At 59.3% G+C, this 11,531-nt stretch overlaps 1 protein-coding gene and 1 pseudogene across 2 annotated transcripts in view; both read left to right on the forward strand.

Moving 5' to 3' along the window:
- Positions 1 to 5,470, forward strand: part of Psme3 (proteasome activator subunit 3) — a 5,953-nt gene extending 483 nt beyond the window's left edge. The window contains exons 1-11 of one of the 2 annotated variants that reach the window (XM_005394477.2): positions 128 to 254; positions 341 to 373; positions 480 to 542; positions 737 to 841; positions 1,686 to 1,734; positions 2,474 to 2,586; positions 2,770 to 2,838; positions 3,122 to 3,189; positions 3,278 to 3,332; positions 3,428 to 3,514; positions 4,050 to 5,470. In XM_005394477.2, coding sequence (XP_005394534.1) covers positions 180 to 254; positions 341 to 373; positions 480 to 542; positions 737 to 841; positions 1,686 to 1,734; positions 2,474 to 2,586; positions 2,770 to 2,838; positions 3,122 to 3,189; positions 3,278 to 3,332; positions 3,428 to 3,514; positions 4,050 to 4,130 — 798 coding nt within the window. In that variant the 5' untranslated portion in view covers positions 128 to 179 and the 3' untranslated portion in view covers positions 4,131 to 5,470. Of the gene's footprint in view, positions 1 to 127; positions 255 to 340; positions 374 to 479; positions 543 to 736; positions 842 to 1,685; positions 1,735 to 2,473; positions 2,587 to 2,769; positions 2,839 to 3,121; positions 3,190 to 3,277; positions 3,333 to 3,427; positions 3,515 to 4,049 lie in introns of those variants that run through there. The other variant, XM_005394479.2, reaches the window with a different exon arrangement.
- Positions 5,471 to 6,077: 607 nt separating this feature from the next.
- Positions 6,078 to 11,234, forward strand: LOC102029255 (annotated as a pseudogene).
- Positions 11,235 to 11,531: the final 297 nt, after the last annotated feature.

An 11,531-nucleotide genomic window follows, 5' to 3' on the forward strand; every position in this document is an offset into this window, starting at 1 on the left:
CCCCGCCCCCGGCGCTGCCGACGCGGGCCCGTCTCGCCCCGGCCGGTCCGCCGGAGCCCAGCGTTTGTGCGCTCACGCCCTCCTGCATAGCGGTCTTTGTCTGCTTGGCAGACTCGCGCAGCACCAGACGCGGGGAGGGCGGGAGGGAGGGCAGAGGACGCGGATTTCCCTCTCCCAAGATGGAGAAGTGGGTCCTCAAAAAAAGAAAGTACTTGCAGTCTGGGGGCCTCTCAGCTTCTCACTACAACCTCAGGGTGAGGGAAAGACAGCTGGACGTGGGGCTCCCCGCCCTGCCGTCGCCCCGGTTGCTCTTACTGAATCTCTGTCCTTGTTGCTTCAGGTTGATTCTTTCAGGGAGCGGATCACAAGTGAGGTGAGTGAAATAGAAAAGCGCGATGCGACTAGTGGCAGGGAGCTCCCCGAGGAGGAGCGAGTGTAGGGAGACGGTTTCTAATTGGGCTGTATTTCCTCTTATCCAGGCAGAAGACTTGGTGGCAAATTTTTTCCCAAAGAAGTTGTTAGAACTTGATAGTTTTTTGAAGGTGAGAGACACTTTCTTTTCCCCCTTAAATTTCCCATTTTTTGGCTCTAGTCTTTCGGAGAAATGGAACGAATTGTGTTGGTCCTGTTTTGTTTTGTGCTGTAAGGCACCCTCATTTCTTGGCCTTTAAATGAAATACTTTTTCCGTGTAGCTTGAAAAGACTAACGTTGCTTTGGGGCGGGTGTCTCTTTCAGGAACCAACCCTAAACATCCACGACCTCACTCAGATCCACTCCGACATGAACCTCCCAGTCCCCGACCCCATTCTCCTCACCAACAGCCATGATGGATTGGACGGTGTAAGTGTCCAGGTTCATCACTGCGTTCTCAAGCAATAGGTTCTTGGTCCTCTGCTCCTTACTAACTTTGAAAGACAGCGGAGTTTATCTGTGGAAACTAGGACCCCGAGTGTTACCAGCAGGGTGACTCCAGTGGTGCCCACTTACAGCGTGAGGCAAATACCTTAATGCCGCTGTCAGGGTCGGAGAGTGAGTTCAAGCAAGATAAACTTCCTGCAGGCTCCCTTGTGTTTGCTGGCTCTGAGTAAGACTTTCTTGCCCCTTGAGTCTTGCTGCCCTGTGAGACGTTCTAGCTGCGTGACTGACTGTCCCTGTCTTCGCTCTGGTCCCTCAGCATCTCGTCTTTATCAGTCCCGCGTCCACACGGTTTTATCACACGTGTGGAACTGGAACGTTCCCTGTCTGCATCGCCCTTGCACATCTGGAGGGCAGGAGCAGTCCTGATAAATGTCTTTGTATCCCCAGCCCCTAGCTTTGTCGCTGCTACATAGCAGGTGCTGATTGCATGTGTGTTGATAGGATATTGTGTTTATTTGTAGAGCTAGTAGATTGTACATAGTCCTTTAATTATTCTCAGCCTACCTTGGTTGCTTTTTTCTGTTCTTTACAGTGTCTTCCCCTCTCTTTGATTGCTTTAAGTGTGTCATAGTTCCTGCAAGTTTAGGCTTGTCAACACAGTGCAAGTTGCTTTCTGGGAAGAACTTCTTAAAGCTGTTTGGGAAATTGTGCAGAAGCCAATAAGACAGCCCATGGGGTCAGGGAGGGGATGAGGCTCCCCTGAGAGCTCCTTTCGGTGGGTGTGTGGCTGCTGAGGGCTGGCTAACCCCACCTCTTCGTACTGTAGCCCACTTTCAAGAAGCGGAAGCTGGATGAGTGCGAAGAGGCCTTGCAAGGTAAGGGCCCAGCTCACCCCAGCCCCCTTGTGGCCAGCAGGCCTGAGAAGGAGGCTGGGTCTGGTGTCCTCCAGGCCAGCGAGGGACACTGATTTCATTTCCCAGAGCCAGGACTCGCAAGTCCTTCAGATGTGGTTATTATTTCGCTCCCTAAACCGATTCTTCCAAGAATGGGGTGTTTGACTTGGTGTATGTTGCCGCAGGAGAGTGATTGGAGGTAGAGACTACACAGCTCAGATTTTTCATGGAAGTCTCAGTTCCATGTTATTTTTTTCCCTTTTAATGTTTGTTCGTTTTTCTTTTTGAGACAGGGTTTCCCTGCAGTTCAGGCTGGCCTTGAACTCGCGTTGTAGCCCAGGTGGGCCTTGAACTCAACGGTGATCTTCATGCCTGTAATCCCAGTGTTCTGGGAGGCTGAGGCAGGAGGATCACAACTTCAAGTCCTGCCTGGGCAGAGACCTTGTCTCAAAATGAAAAAAAGGGTTAGGGATGTTGCTCAGTGTGCAGGTCCTGGGTTCAGTCCTCTGTACCACCGAATAGAGGTTGTTCTGTATTCCTAAAACTTTGGGCGTAGTTCAGCTGCTCATCTGTTGATTCACACATCTCTGGTTGATTCTGGTGGTGGTGTCTAGGGCTGTGACAGAAGAGGCCAGGGTCGCAGCAGCTCGTGGGTGGGGAGGGAGAGAAAGGTAGAAGCGGCGTGACCTTCATCCCCAGAACCGCTCCCCTCCCCCGCCAGGAACCAAGGTGTTCGTGATGCCCAGCGGGATGCTGCAGAGCAACCAGCAGCTGGTGGACATCATCGAGAAGGTGAAGCCCGAGATCCGGCTGCTGATCGAGAAGTGCAACACGGTGCGGAGGGCTGGCGCTGCTGGGGGCAGTGGGCGAGGGGGAGCCGCAGGGCTGGGTTTGGGGACTCGGGGCCTGGGCTGGCTTTGTTGTTTGTGGTGTGCGTCCCCAGCAGCATAAATCGCGACTAAATCACAGGAAAGGCTGAAGTCCTCAAACGTGGGCTTTGATCCTCTCACTGTTCAGGTCAAGATGTGGGTACAGCTCCTGATTCCCAGGATAGAAGATGGAAACAACTTCGGGGTGTCCATTCAGGTAAAGGGGGCAGAAGGCTTTGCAGAGACCCTCCACCTCCCCTGCGTTGTCTTGTTTGTCTCTTTTCTTTGGGACTACCATGGAGTGGCAGAAAAGTGAGTTTTTCTTCTGTGGCCCTGGGCTTTGAACCCAGGGCCTTTGCACTGACTGACAGTCCCACTTTTTAAAATTTGGAGCTGGAACTTGTAATCTGCCTGCATCAGCCTCCCAGAGAGCTGGGGTTACAGGTGTGTGCTGCCATGCTCAGCTTGGAAGTGGCTTTTGACTCACCTTTTTTCTCCAGGAGGAGACAGTTGCAGAACTAAGAACTGTTGAGAGTGAAGCTGCATCTTACCTGGACCAGATCTCCAGGTGTGCTGTGTGGGCTTGGCCTGGGATAAGCGGGGAGAGCAGGGAGGCCCTGGCCGGGTCCCCACAGCTTCCTTCTGTCTCCTTCCAGATATTATATTACCAGAGCCAAATTGGTTTCTAAAATAGCTAAATACCCCCACGTGGTAAGTTAGGGTTTTGTGGCGGAGGGTGGCCTTGCCGGGCGAGAGCCGCCTGTCTGCAGCAGGTTGGGGACGAGTCCTGCACCGTGTCCCTGCAGGAGGACTATCGCCGCACCGTGACAGAGATCGACGAAAAGGAATACATCAGCCTTCGGCTCATCATTTCAGAGCTGAGGAATCAATACGTGAGTTGCCCTGGCCCTGGGCCATGGTCACACTGGCTTCCCTGAGAACCCAAGGGTGGAGGTGAAATAGGTAGAACAGCTGGGGGTGTGCACCTGTAATCCTAGCTCTCAGGAGGCTGAGGCAGGAGGGTTGGGAGCTCAAAGCCAACCTGGGCTGCATAGTGAGACTCCCATTTCCAAAATAACCCCCAGCAAAACAAAGAAAAATCCCGGAGCAAATTCTGCTCAAACACCCAGTATCGGGTGCCTCAAAACTGCTGAGGAGGCCTCGGTGTGAGGCCTCTTGCTGGGCGGGGGCTCGTGTGCGTGTTAAGGTATTAAGTTTCCAAACCTGTGTGTCCGAGCCCTGACCTCCACGCAGTCTCTAAGATGGATGAGAGGGTTGCTGGCTGTCTTCCGCACAAAGTGGGCTTTTACAGGTAGGGGTGGTAGTTACAGGCCTTAGTGCATTCTCTGCTCGGTGTGAGATGATCACAGCGAGTGGGGGTGAGGCAGTGGCCGGAGGGCACCTGATCCCTGGATTCCCACCGTCCAGGTCACTCTACACGACATGATCCTGAAGAACATCGAGAAGATCAAACGGCCCCGGAGCAGCAATGCAGAGACGCTGTACTGAGGCCGGCCGGGCGGGGCCGGGGACTCTGTGAGTCTGGCCCGAGACCGACACCGCCTCTTTGTTACCTGACTGTTGCGACGGGAGCCCGGCTGGAAGTAGTGGTCACACCTCTCTGTTTTTAGTTAGAGTCTAATGAAGCTCTCATCTAGTCCCGTGCCGTGTTTACCTCTTCTTTCAGGCTCAGGAACTCTCGTCTCCTTCCCCAGCCCCGAGCCTGTGCTCCCGCCGGACTCCATGGCACGGCCTGGGCACAAGGCTCTGATTCTCTCCCTCGCCCACTCCCACGTCTTAGGCTTTGTGTTTTCTTCCTTTCAGTGATGGGTTGGGTGGCAGCTGAGAGACTCGGGAAGTGCTGGGTGTTTTTAGGAGCCGGGGTGGCCGGGCGACTGTCCTCCGTTCCTGTCACAGGCAGGGCTGGCATGTTCTGCCCCTGTGAGACGGTGGCGCTGGCCGCCCTGGGGATGACTCAGGGCTGCCCTTCTGACCCGTCTCCTCCCGAACCTGGTTCTGGCCGGGAGTCCTGCAGGCATCAGTGAGACCCCTGCTCCTCCCGAAGTTTCTGTCGCGGGTGTTCGCCTGTGTGGCGCTGCGGCCCCTCCACTCGTTTCCTACACACCGGCCCCTCTGCCCCCAGGCCTCTCACCCCGCCTGGAGGCCATAGTTGTCTTAGGCGCCATCCGTGCCGGCTGCAGTCCCGGGCGCCCCCCCCCTGGGGTGGCGGCCACTGGGTGCCAGGGGAGCTGCAGGACGACCAAGCACTGAGAAGCTGAGGCTGCGGCCTCCAACCCCACAACCAGTCCCTGGGCGCTGCGCCTAGGCCGGGCCTTCGCTCCCGCTGGGCTTTCCCTGCGGGAACTGTCTGTATCCTGTTGTGCTTCCAGGGAAAGCGTCACTGTGTGGGACACGCACACACGTGCACATCTGCTGTGTGTGTACGTGTGCTGGGAGGGCGCAACTGCAGAAGAGTTGCTGCCTCTTGACCGTCTCGTGGTACCACTCCCTGTCCTGGCTCCGTGGGGACCCCAGCAGCCCCAGCGGTTACTATTCTACCACTGGGAGTCGCTGCTGGGGTCAGCCTGTCGGCGGCCCGCAACACCCGTCCGATGCCCGTGCTTCCGGTGTGCGTTTCCAGCCTGGGGCGCGTTGCCCCCACTCGGGTCCTGTAGAGAGGAGTCGGCGGGTAGTGCTCAGTAATCAACCTACACCCCCAGCCCACGCGCCGCTCCTCCCGCTGTGGGCCCCGTCTGTTCATTGTCCCGCTGCCCCTTGCCCCATGCCTCTTGGATCATAATGTAAAACTTTTACGATGTCAAGAAATTATTAAAATACAAGTACTTGGACCTCTTTCTAAAATTGCAGACCCTGTGCCATGCTCAGGTGGCGAGGGGCAGTCACAAGGGTGCGCGGTCCTCCAGACCCATCCCCCGCCTCCCCCTTCACCTGCCTGCCAAGGGCCCCTCTCAGGCTGTCTGAGTCCTATGAAGTTGGCTCTCAAGAACGCAGCCGGCCTTTCTTTCTGAGGTGCCCACAGCCGCCAGCAGAGGGCGCAGGGTCCCCATGCTGGTCTGGCTGGCGCGCTCCTCACTGAGGACCTCGGGGTTCTCAAGGGCTTGCCTGGTGTGGGTTTGGGTTACTTGGAGGGCCACCTGGGACTCCTGGCCTCCCTCTGAAAGTTTCTGCAACCCGCACCTTGCGCACAGCCTTCTGGTGCCCAGCAGCCACCTTGCCGCCTGTGGGGTTCAGGGTCCCATCAGTGAGGACGCCTCTGCCCCGCTGTCTGCAAGGCAGTGCCAGCAGTTCAGCTTCCTGCCCTGTCAGCCAGCGAAGCACCCGATGTGCAAGAGTCCTAAGGTCTCATGGCTCAGAGCTGGGTCTGCAGATCTGAAGGCCAGGCCCAGGCTTCCCAGACCTTCAGCCCCGGGAGACGGCCTGAGACGCTGGCCGTGGCTAGCGAGTGCTGCGGAGCTGCACGGTGCGTCCTGCTGACCCCTGGGCAGGGCCTGGCGAGGGTGGCGGCCCTGTGTTCCTGCCCTGTTGCACCGTGGATGTCAGCACTGTGGTTGGTGCTGGCTGCTTTCCCTGGAGGTCAGGACCATGCTGGGCTCGCCACGTGGAGGAGGACTTGGCACAACCACAGCACAGAAAATTGGAACTGTGTTACAAGACCCGAGGTTGACTCCGGTGTCCGGCCCACAGGGTGGTGCTTCCTCCACTCCTCTGCCCTGCCTCGTGGGAACCGACCCTGGGTGGATGTAGGACCTGGACAGTGCTGTCGTGCAGCTTTCCGCTCCCAGCTTCCACTGTGAGTCCAAGGTGCTGCTGGTGCAGCCCTCGTCACCTTCCTGCTCAGGCCTGTGTGGTGTGACCAGGACAGCGATGCCAGCCCGCCTTGGTGCTGCCTGTAGGCTGCGAGCCGCGTGCACCCCACCCTGGCCGTCTGCAGACCTGAGCCCAGAGGAGCTGGCAGCTGTGATTGGCCTTCTGACCCTGTGGCTGCCCCCGGGCCTGGTGGACATGACCCAGATGCGGCCCTCAGACACTTGCATCTACTCGGTGGAGCCGCAGCTGCCCCCCAAGGCTGCAGCCCTGGCCCACCTGGACAGAGGGGGCCTCACCGCCTGCTTGGGAGGCACCGACCAGGGTGTTCCTTGGGGCCCAAGCACAGCCCAACATGAGCAAGCTGGCGGTGGGCCCGCTGCCCCGGCTGTCCTGCCTGTGGGGTGTCACCATGGATCTCTGCGGCGGCCCCCGCCCTACCACTGGCACCATGCGTGGGAAGCTGAGTTTGCAGATGGGGAGCCATTTGAAAGGCTATACTTCCCAAGGCGTGGGCTTCCCAGCTTCCGTCTTCTGCAGCGGCTCCTCCGTGCTCTCACTTGCTACCCCAGGGGCTTGTGCTGTGGACACTGGGCAGGACCGCCTGGACTGACCCCTGCTACAGCTTCCGGGCTCAGTGTCACTCTGCCCCCATGGGCTGGAACTGCTGGTGGGCCACAAGCTCTGGACCATGCCCGCTGCGCCGAAAGCAGCAGGCCTTCCACCTTGGCCACTACTGGGCAGCCTGGGCCAGCGGGAGTGGGAGTTTAGGGCAGGCTGGCCGGGGTGGTCAGGGTGCCTCTCCCTGGCCCGGATGCGGCCTCATCCCTCAGGTCCTGGGTCGCAGGTCCTTTCCCCTGTCTGGTTCTCACCGCAGGGCTCCTGGTACGGTGTGCTGGGGCACTTGGTGGTATCCCTGCTCTGGAGTTCACCTTTGGCCACAGGGGGTCCCGTGGCCTGAGGATGTTTGACGTCCGGTTTCAGGGTGAGCAAGTGGTCTCTGAGGTCAGCGTCCGGGAGTCTTGACTGTGTGTGGCACTGACTTACCCAAGACCGTGGTGACCTGCTGTTTGGACAGCACCTGCAGGCTTGGCCTGGGATGGGGTTAGACTGCCCCTACCTGGCCACCATGGTGGATGTGCACACGTGGGGTGGGAGGGGCAGGGGGCAGGGCCAGGGCAGCTGTTCCTGGGGGCTGTGTCTGTGTTCGAGGTCCAGGTCCTGCTTGGTTGCTTTGGACCATTTCTGTGAGGGCTTGGCCAGCTTGACCCTCATGGTCAGGTCTGTGTCCTCCGTGGGGAGCTCTGACTACAGGAGAGGCTTTGTGCTGTACCCAGTGGGGCGCTGGGGGGAGAGGACCATGCCACGGGCTGCATCAGCACAGCCCTGCTGCACGGGGTGGGACAGCCTCTGGAACCCAGTGGGGGCCATGTGTGGGGCAGTGCACACGCACGCCTTCCGCCACAAAGTGGGCCTGGTGTGGCAGGTGAGCGCGGGCAAGGGCGGAGGACTGGGCTGGGTGGGGCTAGGAGACACCAGAACTGTCAGGGAGCCGGAGAGCACAAGCACCGATGGTGCCCAGTGCCATCTGTCTGCCGTTTGCGGGGGTCTGGCCAGAGCTGCCAGGGCTCCTGCTGCCCGCCTCCAGCCCGGCAGCTTCCCTTGTGCAACTGGTTGAAAAAAGGCAATGCTCGTGTGCTGTGCCCCAGCCTCCAGCCACCAGAGGCCACCCTGCGGGGCGAGTGGGCCTGTGAGAGGCGGCGCGGGCCCGAGCCAGGCCCTTGGCCTCTGGCTCGCTAATTCGGAGGGTTGGGTGAGCAGGGCAGGCGCAGGAGGGCGGACTGGAGCATGGGGCGCTGTGGTTGGGGGGCCGCAGTGAGCGCCCTCATGGGGGAGCCACCTGCTCCTCGCCACTGTGATTTGGGGGTGTGGCCACTGGCGGGGGGCTGCCATTGAGTGTGGAGGGGATTTCTCAAGGGGCAGCCAAGCTCAGAGAGGACTTGCTGCTTCTGGTGGGTTCTGCCAAGACAGAAAAGCCCATCAGACTGTAGACTTGGGCCAGAACACAAGTTAGAAATCCACCAGGGCCTGACCTGACAGCCGGGGACACAGGAGGCTGGAGAGGTGCCGGAAGCGACTGCAGGGAGCACCGTGAAAGGAAGCGGGCTTCTTGGGAATTGCTGGGACCCCAGAGCCTGTGGCCTGCAGCGGCCGGGGTGGGGGAAGGACGGGAGAAGCAGGGGCGCCACCCAGGCAGTCCTGCTGGCCGGGCTGCTCTCTGGCACACTTGGGCTGCGGCCGTTTCCCAGATGGAAGTCTTGCAGCGTCGCTGCGCTGCAGAGCCTCTCGGGAAGTTGCGTTGGGTAACAGTGACTGGGTGCGAGGGTGTACGGCACAGGCTCCAGCTGTGCGCCCCAGCTGCGAGCTGGCAGAGGTGCTGGCTCTGGTGAGCGCCTCCCCGTGCCAGGGCCCTGTGTGCTCACAGTTAAGGGGAGCGCTCTCCTGCCCTGCAGGGAGGGAGTGACCTGTGCTGCACGGGGTGGCATGGCCTGTGGTGCAGTCGATTCCAAGGAGCCCCCCGACAGTGGACAGGCAGAAAGCGGCTCACTTCACCAGGGACCGGAAGTGCCTGCTGCCTTGGGAGGCCGGGGGTGGAATGCCAGTCTCAGAGGTAGACAGATACGCGGTTGTGGGTGGTGATTGGGTTTTCCCAGCTGCCCAGCTGGATTCACCAAGACAAATCTTTGCGGTTCCAGGCAGCAGCAGGTGCTTTTCCGTTGGCTGAGCAAGGCACAGCTCAGCTATCATTAGGCCCCCGGCAGCGCCTTAGACTCCCAGGAGCCGCAGCCCAGGGGCTCCTAGATCTCAGTGCTAGAGCTTTCTGTGAGGGCGGCGGTGTTCTGCGCTGTGATATTCTGTGATGCCCTCCAGCTGTATGTGGCAAGGAGCACTCTCAGGCTCTGTGACTGGGGAACAGAAGTTTAATGTTTTTGGCAGTTTTGAGATGGTCTCACTATGTAGTTCAGGCTGGCTTCAAACTTATGGTGATGCTCCTGCCTCAGCCTCCCAAGTGCTGGGATTACAGGAATGTGCCACCATACCTGGCTGAAATTCTTATTTAAATAGCCGCATGAGACTTGTCCTGCTGGCCAGGACCAGTTAGAAACTGGGCTAAGCTCGGTGTGGTGGCTCATGCCTGTAATCCCAGCACTCGAGAGGCTGAGGCAGGAGGATCACTCTGATTTCGAGGCCAGCCTGGGCTACAAAGTGAGCTCAAGTCCAGCCTGAACCTCATAGTGAGACCCTGTCTCAAAAAAAAAAAGCTGGGCTAGCACTGGCCCAGCCCTCCCGGCTCCCAGCATGGGTGTGATCCTTGAAGTCACTCACTGCCATGGACATTGCTAGGAATTTGAGGGTCCTGTGAATGACCTCCGCTGGCATGGAACCCTTCTCCCTTCCCTTCCCTGGCAGGGCTGCACATCTGGCAGTGGAAGACATGGTGTTTAAGGCCATGCAGCCCCCTGGAACCCCAGCACCAGCTGCAGCTCCCACAGCTGAGCCGGCAGGGAGGCCCTGGCAGCATTTTCCCTGGGGAGCCCCCTTCCCCGCTACCTCTGCCTGGCTGCTCACCAGATGAATGCCTGGGGCCGCCCGCGTGGTGCGCATCCAGGCCCACAGCCCGGCAGGTGTACATGTGGCCCTGGACGGCAGCGTGGAGAGGGCCCTCAGCCACCGAGGTAAGTGACAGGGCTGGGGGTGGCAGGGAGGGAGTGGCCCCTCCTAGCCCTGGAGACCCCAGCTTGGTACCCATAGCTGGCGGTGCCCCCCAAACCTGCCCACAGCTGGGTGGCATGTCCAGGTGGCAGAGGGTCTCACGTAATCCAGTCCAGAGGGCTTTGGGACCTAAGGACTCTTGACTTTCTTTTCTTTTTTTTGGTCTTTTTGAGACAGGGTCTTGCTGTGCAGTTCAGGCTGGTGTTGAGCCCACTCTGTAGTCCAGGCTGGTCTCGAACTCTCAACAGTCCTCCTGCCTCAGCCTCCCGAGTGCTGGGATTACAGGTGTATGCCACGACCCCCGGCTGGACACTTAATGTTTTCAACACCACTTTCATATAACAACTCTGGCCAGATACCGGGTCTTAGTGGCCCAGAGGAAAGAGCGCGTACCAAGGAGCAGCAGAGTCTGTCACCAGAGGACCTCTGGATGCCCATGGCGGCCTTCTCTGACTTCATCAACAACGGGAGCCTCTTAGGATAGGTTAGTCGCGCAGATACCACGGGGCGCCTCTGTGCCCGCTGTCCTGGCCGCTAGGCTGTGGCCATAGGTTGGAGGGAGTGGTTTCTGGCCTCAGATTCAGGGCCAAGGGCTCGTCCTCCAAGGGGTGACTGACCGGGACACTGCCATCCGAGTCATCCGAGTCACGTGCTTGTGGTGTGGACAGGCCTGGTGGCGGCTGGGCACCACAGGCCAGCGGGTGCTTCTCCCGCTCTTGCCTCCCAAGCAGTCCAGCTCGCCCCTCTTCCGCAGGGTCCGGTGGCCTGGGGGGCAGCCCGCTTCCTTCATGTTCTCCACGCTGAGGGCGGCCCCAGCACGGTGGTCGTGGGGAACAGACGGGGCTCCTTGCTCCGTGACACCTTTGATGAGAACCCCTTTGTCACCTCCCCTGCCAGCATCTACTTTGACAGGGGCCAGCATGCTGGGCTCTGCAGTATCCACCCTATAGCCTGCACCCCCGCCTCGTGGCCTGTGCCTCCGACCTGTCCCCTTTCTCTTACCGAGGCTTCTAGGCCTGCGATGGGTGGATGGGCCATGGGGGGTCACGTGTACCTCTGCCTCTGCCACCCCATGATTTCTTCACACACACTGCCCGGCCTCCTGGGGAAACAGCTCCCACGCTGATTCCCCCCATGTCCCTTGGTGAATTCTTACTTTCTGCCAGTTTTTCGTGGTTGTTTTTGTTTGTTTGTTTTGAGACAGAGTCTTGCTGTTCCCCAGGCTGGCCTTGAACTCAGGGTGATCCTCCTGCCTCGGCCTCTGAGTGCTGGGATTACAGACATGTGCCCCCACACCTGGCTCTGCTCAGT

Source organism: Chinchilla lanigera, unplaced genomic scaffold, assembly GCF_000276665.1.
Source record: "Chinchilla lanigera isolate Chin_1 unplaced genomic scaffold, ChiLan1.0 scaffold00050, whole genome shotgun sequence".
NCBI lineage: Eukaryota > Metazoa > Chordata > Mammalia > Rodentia > Chinchillidae > Chinchilla > Chinchilla lanigera.